Source organism: Tachysurus vachellii, chromosome 12 (genome assembly GCF_030014155.1).
Source record: "Tachysurus vachellii isolate PV-2020 chromosome 12, HZAU_Pvac_v1, whole genome shotgun sequence".
In the NCBI taxonomy this organism is placed as follows: domain Eukaryota; kingdom Metazoa; phylum Chordata; class Actinopteri; order Siluriformes; family Bagridae; genus Tachysurus; species Tachysurus vachellii.
The window spans coordinates 1,624,030-1,643,426 of NC_083471.1; the positions used below are offsets into that span (position 1 = coordinate 1,624,030).

At 42.0% G+C, this 19,397-nt stretch overlaps 2 protein-coding genes across 4 annotated transcripts in view; one reads left to right on the forward strand and one right to left on the reverse strand.

The window, feature by feature from the left end:
- Positions 1 to 19,397, reverse strand: part of med23 (mediator complex subunit 23) — a 77,905-nt gene that overhangs the window by 29,165 nt on the left and 29,343 nt on the right. Inside the window, exons 2-4 of one of the 2 annotated variants that reach the window (XM_060882755.1) lie at positions 1,492 to 1,625; positions 583 to 614; positions 396 to 483 (exon numbers count right to left, since the gene is read on the reverse strand). In XM_060882755.1, coding sequence (XP_060738738.1) covers positions 396 to 483; positions 583 to 614; positions 1,492 to 1,542 — 171 coding nt within the window. In that variant the 5' untranslated portion in view covers positions 1,543 to 1,625. Of the gene's footprint in view, positions 1 to 395; positions 484 to 582; positions 615 to 1,491; positions 1,671 to 19,397 lie in introns of those variants that run through there. The other variant, XM_060882756.1, reaches the window with a different exon arrangement.
- LOC132854406 (tripartite motif-containing protein 16-like) lies at positions 2,203 to 7,247 on the forward strand. Of its 2 annotated transcripts, none has more exons than XM_060882784.1 (6): positions 2,203 to 2,499; positions 5,313 to 5,408; positions 5,548 to 5,781; positions 5,912 to 6,083; positions 6,313 to 6,372; positions 6,492 to 7,247. In XM_060882784.1, the coding sequence occupies exons 1-6, from the start codon at positions 2,338 to 2,340 to the stop codon at positions 7,019 to 7,021; spliced, it is 1,254 nt and encodes a 417-aa protein (XP_060738767.1). In that variant the 5' UTR covers positions 2,203 to 2,337; the 3' UTR covers positions 7,022 to 7,247. The 2 variants fall into 2 exon arrangements, with proteins under 2 accessions (XP_060738767.1, XP_060738768.1); XM_060882785.1 differs by lacking the exon at positions 2,203 to 2,499 and adding an exon at positions 4,206 to 4,319.

Sequence of the window (19,397 nt, forward strand, 5' to 3'; positions counted from 1 at the left end):
ACCTTTCAAACTGTGATCAGGTGCTTTTTCTTCCAAATCAGTCAGGGGACATAACGAGTCAATATAAGAGAGTATGAATCGTTAGAGGAGTCAGAAGGAATCAGAATGAGTTAGACTGGTCATCAGAGGTTGGAATAAGTTTGTATGAGTCAATAAGTGTTCAACTGAGACAGAAATAATCAGTTTAATGTCAATGATTCTTTCATGTTCAGTGAGTCAGTTGAGTTATTCTCTAAAAACACGTATTCCACATTAACACAGTATGCAGAAGAAATCAGAACAAATTTATATGGACCAGATTAATGTGGAACTGGAAAAGTTTTAAGTTAAAGTGGAGGAAAAACGTCGGACACTAAAGACGTCCCGGCCGATGGACCTCTTGCACACGTCCTGACCTGAGGGAGGGAGCCCCAGTACTGCCGGAAAGCTCCTAAACAGCTGATCAGTTTGGTTCGCTCATCTTCCGGAGTGTCCATGAACATCCTGCGGTTTGGGGAAAGACGTCAAAGACACGTCGTCATTCTGAACACTTCTCAGGACTGACTGATTTAAATGTTTTGTTATTAATGCTTATTAACTTACCCAGCAAACGCCTCCTCGATGACCTCCGTCTTCTGTTTAAAAGGAAGTCAGAAAGAACATGAAGCAGTTTTTACATTGAATTGTTTATATTTATCGCAGTAAAGTCAGACTGAGGTCACGTGACCAAATCATAATAAAAATATAAGAAATAAAAAGATTATTATAAGTTTATTTTACACTTAATTATTATTTCCACAGACATTTAAATAAAATCGTGTTGTGTGTTGAGTACGTAAAATAGTGGAAATAAATAAATAATAAAAATAAGTAAATAGATAGATACATAGATAAATAAATAAATAGATAGATAAGTAAACAGGTAAATAAATAAAAAAATAAATAGATAGATAAATAAAAAATAAATAGATAGATAAATAAAAAGAAATAAATAGATCAATAAATAAAAATATAAAAAATTAATAGATAGATAAATAAATAAAAATTAACAAAAACAAACAAATAAATAGATAAATTAATAAAAATAAATAAATAAATAGATAAACAAATAAATAGATAAATAAATAAAAAATAGATAGATAAATACATAATTAATAAATACAAAATAAAAAAATAATACAAAAATTAAGATAGATAAATAAATAGGTAAATAAATAAAAGATAAATCCAAAATAAATAAAAAATAAAAACAAAATAAATAAAGAATAAAAAAATAGATAGATGAATAAATAAATACAAAATAAATAAATAGATAAATAAATAATCATGATTATTATGTATATAAAAGTTTAATAACAAGACAATTGCTAATCAAGCCGTTCTTTAACTCTCTACATTTACAAGTTAATATTTTAACTGTATATTTATTAGAATCAGATTAGAAGCTGTTCGTGTTGTTAGCATTCACAGCTACATGCTACACATAAGACCAAAACAAACGCGAGCTCGTACCACTACATCCTCGAATATACTCTGGAGCTGAGTTTCCATGGGAACCGCCATGATTTACCACTTTAGACCCAGAAAAGTGTGCAATAGCTTTAAATGTTTACACTCGCAGACTCCATTGTGTTAGCATGAATCTACAGACGGCATCATTAGCCTGGTTATGGCTTCAACCCACACACTAAAGAAAGAAGTCCCGCCTCCTGTAGGATTATTGGTCAGATTCACTGTCCGTTACCGAAATCTGAAATGGTAACCAATTACAACAGTCTTTAAGATAGACTCAGCCAATTAAATCGATGGAGGGCGGAATTTGTTGTATACGGGTGTGGAAAAAAATTAAAGCAAAGCAGTTAAGAATAGAATAGAATGCACTTGCCAAAATAGACCGGCATAACACAAATAACATAAATAATAGTTCCGGAAAATTAAAATAAATTACAAAAGCTATAAATGATATACATTTTATAGTTAAATGACTCAATGTGTCAAAAAGGTGGCTAATTATATACGGTTAATATACGATACATAATGTAATGTTAAGAGAAATAAATGACATAATGAAGATCCATTTTATTATTTTTTTATGAAATTAATCCTAAATTTAGAAGCTACAAGGTTTGTATTTATGTTCTGAAGATAAAATGGTTAACACACACACACACACACACACACACACACACACACACACACACACACACACACAGAGGAAGTTTCAGAGAAAACGGAAGCGATCTCTCCCTCTTTCTCTGAGTTCAGGAGACAAGTCCTGTCTGGTGTGTGTGGGTTTATTTTGTGAAACTCATCTCAAACCTCATCTTGAAATTCCTGCTTTAAAAAAAACACACATTAATGGAAACTTCTGGAAATCAAGAGAAGATCTGCTCTGAACACGATGAAGTTCTGAAGATCTTCTGTCGTACTGATCAGAGATGTATTTGCTCTTTGTGCCTGTTGGATAAACATAAAGGCCACGACGCTGTATCAGTTGCAGCAGGAAGAGCTGAGAAACAGGTGAGAACTCATCCGAATGATATTTCTCATTTAGATTCAGCAGCTTTGGTTCAATTCACTTCAAATTTATTTGTATAGAGCTTTTAACAATGGACGTTGTCTCATAGCAGCTTCACAGAACATAAGAAACATAATACAAAAAGTTTAATATTATACAAAGATTAGTATTTGGTCAGTTACAAGATTAAACTTGTGATTGAAGAGTTAAGTAAAATAAATGTGTTCAGTAAACATATCTTTACTCAGCGTTCGTCATAAACAGATCAGGGGTCTCATTTATAAAGCGTGCGTGCGCACAAAACGGGGCTGGAAACGTGCGTAAGGTTGTGATCTATAAAAAAACAAACTTGACGGGAAAATGTGCGCACTTTTAAGCAAACTACAGGAAATACACGTGAGAAGAACGTACGGAAGCGTATTCCATTCACTTGAGGATAAAAATCTACTCTGTTTTTCTGAATTAACGACTTAATTATCTCAAAATTGAGAGAATTTTTTTTTGGGAAAACATTATTTTCCACTCTGTTTTTATGAATTAACGAGTTAATTATCTCAAAATTATGAGATCATTTTTCATAAAAAAAAATTAATTGTTCTGTTTTTCTGAATTAATGAGATCCCTCAAAATCCTGCCAGGAGCTCTATTTTAGGTGGATTGCATGGAAGTAAACATGTCCCGCCTTTCAAGTTTAATCCGGTTTTATTTTACTTTGGGTTTGAGACATTGGGAGATTCTGCTGTCTTTAAGTAATATAAATGGTGTTGTTATTAGTGCGTCAACTTTGCGCAGACACCTCAAGACTTTGCGCCTGTTCAGACGAAAAGAACATTCTGATCTGCTTGACGTTGCTGTGTTTCTAAAGGATCAGTTGAACCGATATGGTCTGCTTCACGGATATAAGATGATGCATCTGAAATGCATTCAGGAGCTACAGTATGTGGTGACACGAGACAATCAGGCAATTGTTGAAAATACTTGATCCCCATGGAGTGCAACTGAGGCGCCGGAGAATGTTCTTTTCATTTAAATGTATTAAAAATAAAATAATAATAATCAGCGCTACTCCGTCCAGGGTGTATCCTGCCTTGATGCCCAATGATGCCTGAGGATAGGCGCAGGCTCCCTGTGACCCGAGGTAGTTCAGATAAGTGGTGGAAGATGAATGAATGAATAATCAGCGCTGCCTTACAGTCACATTGTCCACAACGGGAGCGCAGGAGGAGATGGTGCGACTACATGTGATACAGAAAGCATGAAATACCCTTTTATTAGAGAACTGCAGAACACAGTGTAAAAACGAAATATTTTCCTTAATGTACATATATCATAAAATGTCAAAGTCTGCAAATACAGTTATGAAGCACAATCGCTACTCATCATCGGTCCTAACTATTACGGTGTTCATTTCCAAACCGTCATGAAGAAGCATGTGTTCACTATAACATTTTCGTCTTAAATTTTCACCCACAAATTAATTCTGTGATTTTGTCAAGGTGTTAACGATCAGTCTAATTGGTAGAAACATAAATCCTCCGGTGACCCGGGTATGTAATGCTTCAAGATGGCACTGCTGGCACTGTTGGAGGATTACGCCGATGGCAGAATAAGGAGAGAACGAGTTTTCAGGGACCATGATGATTTCCTGGCTAATAAGCCGATTTAGATTCCCTAGAGCTGTGCTCTTAGATCTATGTGCTGAATTGGGTCCAGTATTAGAGAGGGCAACACTCCGGAACCATGCCATCCCAGTCCAAATACAACTCCTCACCACATTGGGGTTCTTGGCAACCGGCTGTTTCCAGTGGGAATTGGCAGACAGGTAAATTATTTATACAGTATAAAAAAACTTTGTGTCTAAGACCTTTTTGTATATGAAATAATTCTATTGGAATCTATCATCTCACCCTATAGGTCTGGTATATCACAGCTGTCCCTGAGTCCATAATATCTGTCGTTTTGAATGGTATACTTAATATGGGTAGTCGATACATCAGGTTCCCCTACTGGTTTCCCAAATGTAATCTGGTTTCCCAAATGTAATCGGCGCAATTGACTGTGCTCATGTTGCTATAAGTTCACATCAGAAAATGAATTTGCTTATGTTAATAGAAAGCATGTGCATTCTATTATTGTGCAAATCATATGTGACTCCAACATGACCCTCACAAACATTGTGGCACGCTGGCCTGGTTCAACACATGATTCCTTTATCTTGACACATAACAGTGTAGGGAACAGACTAAATGCAGGCGCAGTACGTGATGGCTGGCTTCTTGGTGAGTTTGACAATATTAAAAAGTAGAAACTGTAACAATTTTGTTTTTAATATAATTATAACCTGCAGGCGACAGTGGCTACCCCCTGAGACGCTGGCTCCTCACCCCATTTTTAAACCCGCAGAGAGAACTCATTATAACGAGGTCCACTCTCGTGCCTGCGCAGTGATTTGCATTGACTATTTATGGTTAAAAATGGGCGTGTACAGGGCAGATTTGAGGCTGGTTCACGTACGCACATCTGTGGGTGATCTGTGATTTATAAAGGGAACATTGCTTACAGGTGTGCATACGCACGGTTTTATAAATCGGAATAGTTTTTGGCGTACGCCATTTTTGGCTTTTGGGTGCACGTAAACTTTTAGTAGGGATCCTACGCGGTTTTATAAATGAGACCCCAGATGAGTGAACCTTCACTCGGCCAACAGACATTTTACTACTTAAACTAATCTGAACAAGACAGTAGTGAACATTAACCCTTTAACTGTCATTAATATTTATCTCTACATCATTTATAACATCATATGTGTCCTCAGAGTGAGTTAAAGGAGGAGCAGATGAAATTCCAGCAGAGACTCCAGGAGAAGCAGAAGAAGGTGCAGGAGCTGAAACAGACTGTGAACACTATAAAGGTGAGCAGTGAGCAGAGACAGAGCTGCTCCTAGAAACACACACAACATGGACAACATGGAGTCATTTAGAGTCCCAGTAAGAGAGAGAATGAGAGATGAGCTTTAAATGGACCTTCATGTGTTGTGTGTCTCCTAACAGCTCAGTACACAGACAGCAGTGGAGGACAATGAGAGGATCTTTACTGAGCTGATCAGCTTCATGGAGAAAAAGCGCTCGGAGGTGACGGAGATGATCAGAGCTCAGGAGAAGGCTGAACTGAGTCGAGCTGAACGACTCCTGGAGCAACTGGAGCAGGAGATTGATGATCTTCAGAGGAGAGTCACTGAGCTGGAGAAGCTTTCACACACACACGATCACATCCATTTCCTCCAGGTAACACACACTGTCTGATCTACAGAGTCAGATGTTCCTCACACTCTCTAAAACACCTCTCATTAAAGCAGCAATAAATGTCCCTGTCTGACATCACAAGTGTGTCTTTCATTTCATTTCTTCTCTGTAGGCTTTAGCTTCTGGACCTCAGTCTCCTCTATTAAACAGACCAGAATTTGACACGTCCAGCATCAGGGTCCCTCAACATCTGTCATTTGATGGAGTGAAGAATTCTCTCTCAGATCTGAAGAAGAGACTGGAGGAATTCTGTGAGGAGGAATTCAACAAAATCCCTCCACATGGTAAGAGGAGCTGCTCCTGCTGGAGAAACACAATGATGGACAAGTGCTGAAATTGCTAAGATATAAAAAGTGATGAGATGTGTTTTGTGTTTGTGAACTCATTATTGCTGCTCTGTACAGTAAAGATAAATGATACATTATATTTATAGGTATGAGATCCTACAGCACAAACCTTTTGGTTAAAAAGACGTTTAAATGTCTGTTATTTCTGTCATTTTTCTCTCCACAGCTGCAGCAGTTCAGATCATTTCACCACCAGATCCACAGAACAGAGAAGAGTTTCTGAAATGTATAACATACACACACACACACACACACACACACACACACACTTATGAATATACAGTATTTTGTGAATTAAACCCAACATGTTCACATTGTTCAGTTTGTTTTTCTCTTTTATTTTAGATTTCTGTTCTCTGACTCTGGATCCCAACACGTCACATCGTAAACTCATTCTGTCTGAGGAGAACAGAGTGGTGACATTCAGTAAGAGAAAACAGCAGTACTCTGATCATCCAGAGAGATTTGACTCCTGGTCTCAGGTGTTGTGTAGGGAGAGTGTGTGTGGACGCTGTTACTGGGAGGTGGAGTGGAGCGGTGTTGGTGTGGACATATCAGTCTCATATAAAGATATCAGGAGGAAAGGAGATGGTATTGAGTGTGTGTTTGGACACAACAAACAGTCCTGGAGTCTGGAATGTTCTCCTTCTCTCTATTTCTATCACAACAACATTAAGACTGATCTCAGAGTTCCATCATCCCCCAGAATAGGAGTGTATGTGGATCACAGTGCAGGAACTCTGTCCTTCTACAGCGTCTCTGACACCATGAAGCTCCTCCACAGAGTCCACACCACATTCACTCAGCCTCTATACGCTGGGTTCAAGCTTTACAGGTTGTTTGGTTCTTCATCTGTGAGATTGTGTGATCCATAATAATGTGTGTAGTGTTTTGTGTAACATTCCTCCACATTACCACATTGTTACTCCATCATCTGTTTAACACACAATCCAGCTGCACAAAAAACATTTTCATTGTAAATTAAAACAGATTCATCCTGGATGATGAACCATATCAGAACCATATAAATCCAAGTTTGTGTTAAATATTATGACCAAAGTTTTGAAAATAAAAGATCAGACCACAGAAGAACGGTGTGAACTGGGTGTCAGTGTCATATAAAGAGATCAGAAGGAAAGGAAGTCGTAATGAATGTGGGTTTAATTTAACACAAACTGATGCTGATTGTAGAATAAATAGTTTTGTGGCACCGTAATGAAGACTGTAAAGTAACTGAAGAGTTTTCTTTAACCTCTGAAATCAACTGCATTAAGAATATTGATCTATTTTATAATTCTGATGATTAAATTGAAATTATTTTAGAAAGGTGTCTGTGATCAGTGGAACATTCAACTCGAGCATTTCTTTTTCAGACCACCAGAGGGCGCGCAAACACCAGTTTTAAATGATTTCTTCACTTTACTCATTTTCTATTATTCATTCATTCATTCATTCATCTTCTACCGCTTATCCGAACTACCTCGGGTCACGGGGAGCCTGTGCCTATCTCAGGCGTCATCGGGCATCAAGGCAGGATACACCCTGGACGGAGTGCCAACCCATCGCAGGGCACACACACGCACTCATTCACTCACACAATCACACACTACGGACAATTTTCCAGAGATGCCAATCAACCTACCATGCATGTCTTTGGACCGGGGGAGTAAACCGGAGTACCCGGAGGAAACCCCCGAGGCATGGGGAGAACATGCAAACTCCACACACACAAGACGGAGGCGGGAATCGAACCCCGAGGTGGAAGTGTGAGGCGAATGTGCTAACCACTAAGCCACCGTGCCCCCCTAGTTATCATACAATAAAATTTAAATAATAATAATAATAATTTCCATAAACAAAACAATACATTTCTTAATATCAAACAGACAGACCGATTGATCGATCAATAGATAGATAGATAGATAGATAGATAGATAGAAAATGTTTTCAGAATTACACAAAATTCACAGATATCACTTTAAAATCTTTTCAAAAATTGGTTATTTGCAGAAATTATGTGTAAAACTTTATTGTAAATCTCACAAACTTTGTTTTTAACACAGAATTTATGATTATTATAAATCCAACCCAGTTTCCAGTTAAAATTCTCATAATGGTTTTTCGACAGTGTTTACTGTGAAAAGTTGCAGGACAATAAAGGAGATGTCTGAAAAATCAGTTACTGCATTTGCTCATTTTATATTAATCCCATTTACCAAAAGATCGTTTTAAACATGAGCTGTTTATGAGGTTCACTGTTGGCTCACAATAGTCTCTAAAGTCCTGCTGAGTTTCCATTGAATACAGGACTATATTCTGAAGGAGATCTCAGGACACCAAATCTCTTTACATTTTCATTCTATCTTAGCAGATCATCATTGATCAGATGTGATGGGAGCAAAATATCATTATTAACCTACGAGTCCTAAATAAAAAACAAATGGAACACACACACACACACACACACACACACACACACACACACACACACACACACACACTATTCTGGATAGATCTCCTGTGTAATGATTTAATGATGTTCCTCATCTATACTACAGATAAAGTTTAGTACTTGTGTTAAAACTATTAACAGATTTCTTACTTCTGTCTTTTTATTTCAGAATGTGAACAATGTTAAAATGACTGTGAGTTTCCTGCTGGTTCAGTTTTCTCTTTTCTTCTCAGAGACACACATAAAGACTGATCCAGGTGACTCAATAAGGCTTTCATATAAGATCTCTTCTCTCAAACATATTCATCTACCAGTTCTGTTTCTGTCTAAACAATCTGTTATCACACAGACGGAGTGATAGACGGTTGGGGTCCAGAGTCAGATAACAGAAATCTGAAAGGGTTTGTTAGGCAAAAAAGTTTAGTGTGTTTTAATCACTGTGGTGCAATGGATCATATTTAGATCAGTAATTCATTAATGCCTTGTATTTAACAATAATTGAGAGAGAGAGAGGTATTTGATGATCGAGGCATGAAGTTGATCAGAACTGAAGAAAGATAATGTCAAGATTCAGGTTATTAATATCTGCAAGGATCTTCTCAAGGCAGAATGTAACCCATTAGGTGTCTTAAAATCATGGAACATCATGAGAATAGATTTCTTCCTACCTAGAAGCTCACTCATATCAGGTAATATGGAGGGGATTCATACAGACTCTCCACTGGTGTCCCACAAGGCTCAATACTAATCTACTTTTCTCCCTGTTAACTCTCTTGGCAAAGTCATATCCTCTCATATTCTCATACCACTGTTATGCCCTGGAGTGTGGTCCAAGTCCATGTTATAGAACCCGATGGTGTGCGGGAAGGACCAACCTGCCGCAGCACAAATATCTTCAAGGGGGACAATGCTGGCCAAGACACTGAACGAGGCAATACCTAGTAGAGTGAGCCCTGATGCCGAGAGGCGAGGCAAGACCGTGCACCTCATAGGCCTGAGTAATGGCCTCCACTACCCAGTGCGCCAGGTGCTGTTTGGAAAACAGATTACCCCTATTCCGGCCCCCAAAACAAAAAGGGCGGAGGAGTTACGTCACGAGCTAGAGCGGTGGACATAATTCTTCAAGGCTCTAACTGGGCAAAGCAAATGCAGCCTCTCCTGTTCCACCAACTCATTGGGCGGGGGACAGTAGGCATGCAGGATGACTGGACAACCCGCCATCCTTGGCACCTTAGGGACATATCCTGTCCCGGGGTGCAGAATAGCCTTGGACATGCCATTGGAGAATTCTAGGCAGGCGGGGGTGAACGAAAAGGCCTGCAAATCACCCACTCTTTTGAGAGAGGCCAAGGCTAGGAGCAGAGCCAACTTCAGGGTCAGAAACTTCACAGAAGCTGACTCCAAGGGGGGCTTCCAGCAGCCCCTAGAGGGCCACAGAGAGGTCCCAGGAAGGAAGGCATGGTCTAAATCAGCGGTCTCCAATCTTATCTGGAAAGGGCCGGTGTGGGTGCAGGTTTTCATTCCAACCAAGCAGAAGCCACACCAGTGTCTTTTAAAAGCCAAGAACAACTGATTAAACAAGTGGAATCAGGTGTGGCTTCTGCTTGATTTGAATGAAACATTTATATGAAGGCCTCAGCCTGACACCACGCAGAAAGCTAGAGACCAGAGGGTGCCTACCCAATGAGGCCCCAAGGACAGGTTCATGGTTCGCAGCGATGGTGGCCATGTACACCTTTAAAGTAGACAGGGACAGGCCCCAAGAAAAGCAAGACTGCAGGAACTCCAGCACTGTATCGACCGGGCAGGTAACTGGATCCTGACAGTGTTCATTGCACCAGAGGCGAAAAAGCCTCCACTTCAGAGCATACAGCTTGCTAGTGGAGGGAGCCCTAGCATTCAATAGAGTCTCTGTCATCTCAGCCCTGCTAAAAAAAACAGCATTGCTGGTCACCGGCATAAGGTATGTTTTGCAGGCTGGGACCAGCTTGGGATGGTGGTATGCTGGTCCAGCGTTAGGTGCTGGTTGCTGGTGTGCTGGCCGACCAGCCAGGGATGGTGGTATGCTGGTCTAGCATTAGGCGCTGGTTGCAGGCCGACCAGCCAGGGATGCTGGTGTGCTGGCCGACCAGCCTGGGATGCTGGTGTGCTGGCCGACCAGCCTGGGATGCTGGTGTTCTGGTCAACATATGTTGTCTTTTGGATGCTAGTATAATCCCAGCAAGACCACAAAAAAAACCTATTTGTTACATATCACATTGCTTAGTGCATATTCATAGTTAAGTTTGTTTAAAATATTTATTGGACAATGACATTTGCCATCACACTATAAGATACACACGTGCACAAATAACGCTACACAATATAACCTTTACAACACACATTTTTGTGTTAATTAATTTCTCTAGTTGAAACAACTGCTGTGCAGCCGTCATCCAGGTACCTCACGTATGCAAACATTCTGATTCCCAGTGACCAGCGGATTCGTCGTGTAGAAATGGAAGCTTTTTATTTACCCCAAAACAAAATCCTAATTACGGTGGCAAAAACATTTATACTAATTTCGATAAACACTGTCCATCCATCCATTCATCCATCTTCTACCGCTTATCCGGGGCCGGGTTGCGGGGGCAGCAGTCTAAACATGGACTCCCAGACTTCCCTCTCCCCAGACACTTCCTCCAGCTCTTCCGGGGGAATACCGAGGCGTTCCCAGGCCAGCCGAGAGACATAGTCCCTCCAGCGTGTCCTATGTCTTCCCTGGGCCCTCCTCCCGGTTGGGCATGCCCAGAAAGCGTCCAGGAGGCATCCGGAACAGATGCCCGAGCCACCTCAGCTGACTCCTCTCGATGTGGAGGAGCAGCGGCTCTACTCTGAGCTCCTCCCGAGTGACCAAGCTCCTCACCCTATCTCTAAGGGAGCGCCCAGCCACCCTGCGGAGGAAACTCATTTCGGCTGCCTGTATCCGGGATCTTGTGCTATCGGTCATGACCCAAAGCTCATGACCATAGGTAAGGGTAGGAACGTAGATCGACTGGTAAATAGAGAGCTTCGCCTTGCGGCTCAGCTCTTTCTTCACCACAACAGACCAGTATATCAACCGCATCACTGCAGAAGATAAACCGATCCGCCTGTCGATCTCCTGCTCCATCCTTCCCTCACTCGTAAACAAGACCCCAAGATACTTAAACTCCTCCACTTGCTTGAGGCAGGAACCTGAAGGGGGCAAGCCACCCTTTTCCAGCTGAGAACCATGGCTTCGGACTTAGAGGTGTTGATTCTCATCCCCGCCGCTTCACACTCGGCTGCAAACCGTCCCAGTGCATGCTGAAGGTCCTGATTTGAGGAAGCCAACAGGACAACATCAACTGCAAAAAGACGAAAGAGACCCCAAACCGGACTCCCTCCGGCCCCCTACTGCACCTAGAAATCCTGTCCATATAAATAATGAACAGGACCGGTGACAAAGGGCAGCCCTGCTGGAGTCCAACATGCACCGGGAACAAGTTTGACTTACTGCCGGCAATACGAACCAAACTCCTGCTCCGGTCATGTAGGGACCGGACAGCCCTTAGCAGAGGGCCCCAGACCCCATACTCCCAGTGCACCCCCCACAGGTCACCACGAGGGACACAGTCTTCTCCAGATGTGGACTGGTTGGGCAAACTCCCATGAACCCTCCAGCAACCTGGCGAGGGTGTAGCGATTTTGGCTCGCAAAGCAAGGTAAATATTTATAAGTAATTATAACGTGTTATAGTGACTCTTAAATATTTTAACCTAAGCTGAAATTGACGGTAATGGAATTAACGTTACACTTATTTGGTCTGTTCATCCGGTGAACAGGCCATATAACCTTTATTAATTCTATGAGGGCGCTATCTTGCCTTTTTCTTTATACCGTAATTTCAATTAAATTAACTTAATAGAGCATGTAGTTCAGACCAGATGTTGCAGGTACCTTACGTTTGTGAGCAATACTCAGAGACGATCACTTGTGGAACAAAAATATGGCGTTTAATGGAAGAGACAAACACAACATAAAACTAACTACACGAACAACAAAAGAAATAGAGAAAACAAAGATGAAAATAAAACACACAAAAGGAATTGAAAGTGGGGAAAGGGAGGAAGAGACTGGAAAGGAAGAAATTAGAAAGGAAGGAAAGGAATGGCAAGCTTAGACTACAAAATTAATCACACCCTGACTGGGAAATCGTCACAGAAACTTAAATTTACCTTACGATTCGATGCAACAGAGAAATCTCTGAAGAGTCAGTTAGGGTGGGGTCAGATGTTCTTCCAAGTTCTCCAAGATCAGAGCAGTTGTTGTTATTGGAAGTGAAGCTTGCTGAAGGAAGATGGAGTCGTCTCCAAGCTGTTCCGAAAGTCTGACCACGGATTGGTGGTGTTTGTGACAATTTAAAGGTCCTGAACTCCACCCATCTTTGGGGAGATGGCCAATACTATGACCCGGATTTCGGAGGGAAAACTCTCTTTGTTTCAGGTGTCTGTGGGCATGGTTTAGCTATCAAATTTTTAGATGACTTTAAAGTTTTTATCCAAGGTGTATTAAGATGGTATAGCACCTTTCGTGCTCAAATAAAATACACCATTGATTGAAAAATGAGTAACTGATAATTTTGTGGTCATTTGGATACTAAACATGAAGGGGAATGACGGTATAAAGGCAGCGGTACATTATATACACGGATCAGTAGTCAAAGTGTAACATTTGCATTAGGGAAGTGAAAACAGATAATTTTGTATACATTCTGACATCAAACCTTAAAAGGACATACAGCATTAGAACAGGTATACATTAACATGCCAGGGTCAGTAATTAAAGTATAACTGATGTTAATACAGTGTTGTGTTCTGATACCTAAATAAAATACACCCTTTTCAGGAAAGTAAGGAGCAAGTAATTTTAAGTCAGGCAAGCCTTAACAGAAGAAGTACATTACAACGGGGTTATAAGAATAAGAATCTTAGAGTATCTTATCTACTTGTTTTATTAGTAAAAGGAATGTCCCATTGTGTTGTGTGTGTGTGTGCGTGTGTATGCGTTTGCAGGGGAGTGCGTGTGTGTGTGTGTGTGTGTGTGTCTGGTTGAGGTCCCTATGAGTTCAATCAGAGAAACAGCGTGGTCTTATCTGGTCTTTGTGTAGGATCCCAGACCTCCTGGAGCCAGGTGTGTGTGACACTGTGGAAAGTGGCCCTCAATAAAACCGTAAAACTGGGTTGCTCATTGGTTGGTTGAGGAGTAGATGCCGAAGTTTAGGGTGCCTTGGATATGAAAATGACTTGTACCAGACGCTACAAGGGTTTAGAGATGGTCCAGTGTTCCACGACCGGGACGAAACCTGCATTGTTCCTCCTGAATCCGAGGTTCAACTATCAGCCGAATTCTCCTCTCCAGTACCCTGGCATAGACTTTTCTGGGGAGGCTGAGGAGTGTGATCCCCCTGTAGTTGGAACACACCCTCCGGTCCCCCTTCTTAAACAGAGGGACCACCACCCCAGTCTGCCAGTCCAGAGGCACTGTCCCCAGCCGCCATGCGATGTTGCAGAGGTGTGTCAACCAAGACAGCCCCACAACATCCAGAGACTTGAGGTACTCAGGGCGGATCTCATCCACCCCCCGGTGCCTTGCCACTGAGGAGCTTCTCAACTACCTCAATGACCTCAGATTGGGGGATCGACAAGTCCACAACTGAGCCCTCGGCCTCTGCTTCCTTAGTGGAAGACATGTCGGTGGGGTTGAGGAGAACCTCGAAGTTCTCCTTCCACCGTCCGAGGATGTCCTCAGTTGTAACTGAGGTATAACACTGTAAGGTATACAATGTAGTTGAAAACATTGCGAGATTTATTTTTGGAAAGTGCAAGAAACATTCTGGTTTATGCTGGATTTTTCAGCAGGGAGATGAGAGACCTGCCTCTAGGAACTGGTCCCCCTCAGGGGCCAGACCCAAAGCTTCCACATCTCGGGGCAGGGGTGTAGGATTGCCCCCTGCGCCTGAAAGAGGTGATCCTTCTTGACGGGAACCTCCCATGGAGTGTCGTTCAGGAGGGAGACTAGGTCCGTGAACCAAACACGAGAGGGACAATGAGGGGCAACTAGAAGGTTGGCTCAGTCGTGGTGCACTCTGGCTAGGAATGTAGCATGCTCTCTTCCGGGTCGGGAGAAATCACATCGCGAGATCCCGAAACCAAAACCGAGCGAACGGAGTCAGGTGAGAGGGCAAGAGAAAGGGAAATACCTGTCTCTTGCTCCACTTCCTCTAACTCAGTCTATGAACCCCATGATCGAAGCCGTCGGCTGCCTCGGCGGATACGGGACCCGAACCACAAGGCACAGTCGAAGCTGAAAATACAGCCAGGCGGGATCGGAGAGTACGCAGAGGGAATCCTTCACAATGCACTCAGCCGGTTCCCTCGATAGTCGACTGGGCATGCTCCTCTCCCAAACAAACAACGCAAAGAGAGTATATGTCATCCCCCATGATAAAGTGGGGGCACAGGTGCAACATTGTTTTCTGGTCTAGCTTTCCATAAAATATATATTTTTCTCTCCCTGCACTAGACAGACAGGACAAACAATTGACACACATACACAGCGTGCTTCCTGAAGACAAAGAAGCTGGAGTAATGTAACATAGATGCCCTTATATGGACTAACTGGCGCATAATCACTGCGTCATGTGTCCTTCCCGAGCTATTAAATTGGGGTGTGCACACAGAGCTTCAGACACAACTTCCTCACAGAAGCATTCTGATAGCGTCAGCCCTGACGAAAGGGAACTGAACTGCTGGTAATCCCAGATCATTTTTCCCTTAGTCATGATCTTGCGAGCTTGCTGTAGAACTCTGATCTTCCTTTCAGCAACTGCTCTGAACCTTCAGGTTACCATGGGTAATCAATTATTCTTTTCCTTGCATATTTCTAACTTAACACACTCATATCTGTTTATTCTCTACACCATGAGAAAGATTCTGATGTTTTTTATACACACAGGCTGCTCAGGTACTTGTTCAGTCTCTTGTCATTTCGAGACCGGACTACAGCAGCTCTCTGCTGGCAAATTATACACCTGAGCACAATCCATTCTCTGCAAATGAACCAATATCCAGCTGTGTGGTTTGTTTTCAACCTGCCTAAGATCTCATACACCATCCAAATGCTGCACGTATCAGATTCAAAACACTGATGCTTTCCTACAAAGCCAAAAATGCACCAGATCCCTCTTCGCTCAAAGCTTTTATTACTCATCCACTGCACCACGTTCCCCCAGATCTACTAGCAGTGCTTGACTGGTCCCACCCTCTCTCAGGGTAAGAGGTAGGTAGACATCAACACTCTTATTCTGGCACTGAGGTGGTGGAAAAAACTTCCCCTAGACCTCCAAACACCTGAGTCACTGAAACCTCATCTTGAAAGTCCTGCTTTGAAAAAACACACATTAATTGAAGCCTCTGGAAATCTACATGAGAAGATCTGCTCTGAACACGATGAAGTTCTGAAGATCTTCTGTCGTACTGATCAGAGATGTATTTGCTCTTTGTGCATGTTGGATAAACATAAAGGCCACGACGCTGTATCAGTTGCAGCAGGAAGAGCTGAGAAACAGGTGAGAACTCATCTGAATGATATTTCTCATTTAGATTCAGCAGCTTTGGTTCAATTCACTTCAAATTTATTTGTATAGAGCTTTTAACAATGGACGTTGTCTCATAGCAGCTTCACAGAACATAAGAAACATAATACAAAAAGTTTAATATTATACAAAGATTAGTGTTTGGTCAGTTACAAGATTAAACTTGTGATTGAAGAGTTAAGTAAAATAAATGTATTCAGTAAACATATCTTTACTCAGCGTTCGTCATAAACAGATCAGATGAGTGAACCTTCACTCGGCCAACAGACATTTTACTACTTAAACTAATCTGAACAAGACAGTAGTGAACATTAACCCTTTAACTGTCATTAATATTTATCTCCACATCATTTATAACATCATATGTGTCCTCAGAGTGAGTTAAAGGAGGAGCAGATGAAATTCCAGCAGAGACTCCAGGAGAAGCAGAAGAAGGTGCAGGAGCTGAAACAGACTGTGAACACTATAAAGGTGAGCAGTGAGCAGAGACAGAGCTGATGATGTGTTCATATCAGTCTCATATAAAGACATCAGGAGGAAAGGAGGTGGTGATGAGTGTATGTTTGGACGCAACAAAAAGTCCTGGAGTCTGTGCTGTTCTTCTTCTTCTCTCTCTTTCTATCACAACAACATTAAGACTGAGCTCAGTGGGCCATCATCCCCCAGAATAGGAGTGTATGTGGATCACAGTGCAGGAACTCTGTCCTTCTACAGCGTCTCTGACACCATGAAGCTCCTCCACAGAGTCCACACCACATTCACTCAGCCTCTATATGCTGGGTTCAGGTTCTACTGGTTTGGTTCTACTGTGAGATTGTGTGATCTAAAATAATGTGTGCAGTATTTTGTGTAACATTCCTTCACATTACCACAATGTTACTCCATCATCTGTTTAACACACAATCCAGCTGCACAAAAAAAACATTTTCATTGTAAATTAAAACAAATTCTGCCACTAGAGGCCACTATATAATTCTCATTATATATATATTCAGTTTGTAATATGCACTTTACAGTTTTAAGGAAATAAATGGTCAAAATGTTCAAATAATCATTAGAATAAAACAGCAATATATTTTTTGTTAATGTCAATTTATTTCATGTTATTAGTTCATGTGTTCATATCAGCACGTGCTGTCGGATGGGCTTCCACCCACCTACTGAACCTGTCTACTACCACCAAAACATATCTTTTCCTTTCTTTCCTTTCAACCATGTCAATGAAATCAATCACTAAATGTCGGAATGGACCGTCTGGCTGTGGGATGTGCCCTATTGGAGCGGTGAAGTTTTTCCTGATATTACGTGTGGCGCATGTTTCGCAGCTGGTTAATACATGATCGATTGTTGGGCCTAAAAATGGTGACCACCATGTTCTTTTAAGCCTTTTCACTACCTCCCCCCTTGCGCAATGGTCCAAACCATGCGCAGTACTGATTAGGGTAGTCAAAAGCGATATGGGGGCAACAAAGTGTCCATGTGGCCCTCGCCACAGGCCACTTTGCCTGTGCCTGCGCGCTCCCAATTCCCAATTTCATGGACTGATGCTGCATTCTGTGAGGCAGCTAAGGATGCTAAGTTGGTCTCTGGTGGAGGAGTGTCATGTGGGACAGTAACTGCTAGGATATCTACCAGCTGTGATGCCACCTTTTTAGCAGCTTCATCCGCTGCTGCATTACCCTTAGACACGAATGTACCATCCGTTTTGTGTGCAGCACACTTTACAATAGCTAGTTTAGCTGGAAGTGTGATGGCATGTAGTAGGTCTGAAATGGCCTGACCATGCGTGACTGGTGAACCATCTGCCCTATGAAACCCGCGCTGGGCCCAGATTGGCCCGTATAAGTGACATACTCCATAGGCATATGCTGAGTCATATATGCTGTACATGTTTGTCATTGTACAATTGTACATGCTGCTGTCAGCGCTTTTAGTTCCATTAATTGGGCTGAACAGGGCTGACTCACAGGCAGGGCTTGGACGATTTCAAAGGATGAGAGGTCACGGCTTGGGGCCATGATCGCATAACCAGCTACATTCCCTTCCGTTCCCCTAAAACACGATCCGTCGACAAAATAAGTTAGGTTTGAATGTGGCAGTGGCTGATTCTCAAGATCTGGTCGTGCTTTTAAATGCGCACTGGAGACAGCATGACAGTCATGTGGCTCTCCTTCTAAAGGGGTCATCATTCTGTCTGCTGGATTTACCGTACGACACCTCTGGATTGTCAATTCAGGTGCTGACAGAATTACGTCATACCCTGTTTTTCGTGCATGGGTAATTATGAATGCTGGACTATTCAAGAGGGCATGCAATGCATGAGTCGTATACAGGGTTGTTGGGTGACCCATAGTAATTGTGGATGCCTTTTTATAAGCAAAAGCGGCCGCTGCCAATCCTCTGTAACAAGGAGGCATTCCCTTTTCAACATTATCAAGTGATGTGCTAAAATAGGCAATCGGCTGCTTCCCCTGGCCCTGTTGTTGAGTTAAAACCGCATTTGCAAAGCCTAGTTTCTCTGAGACATATAGGTGGAATGGTTTGCTATAATCTGGTCCAGCCAATGCTGGTGCAGAAAACAGATCACCTTTTAGCAGCTCAAATGCTGCGAGGGCCTCTGAGGTCCAAGTAAGGGATGCTTTTTCATTTCTCTGATCAGCTGCATGTATCAGTGCACGCAGAGGAGCTGTTTTCAATGCAAAGTCACAGATCCACTGTCTACTATAGTCCACCATGCCTAGAAAAGAAAGCATTTGTTTCACTGTTTGGGGTTTTGGGGCGGTGCGTACTGCTTCCACATGAGCTGGGGTAGGAGACCTATCTGTTCCTTGTAACATCCTACCAAGGTATTCAACTTTCTCTTTACAAAACTGCAATTTCTCTCAGCTGACTTTATGGCCATTTTCGGCAAGCATGTTAAGCACTGCTAGTGAGTCCTTCCTGCACTGCTCTCTGGTTGGGCTACATATCAACAAATTGTCAACAAACTGAATTAAAATGCTAGAAATGTCAATCGAGGCCAAGTCTTCTGCCAACACACGGTTGAAGATCGACGGGCTTTCACAATACCCTTGTGGGTATTTGACAGGAGAGTGTGCGGATCCGGCACTACAGGTGTCTCCGCTTGTACTACTCTGTTGAC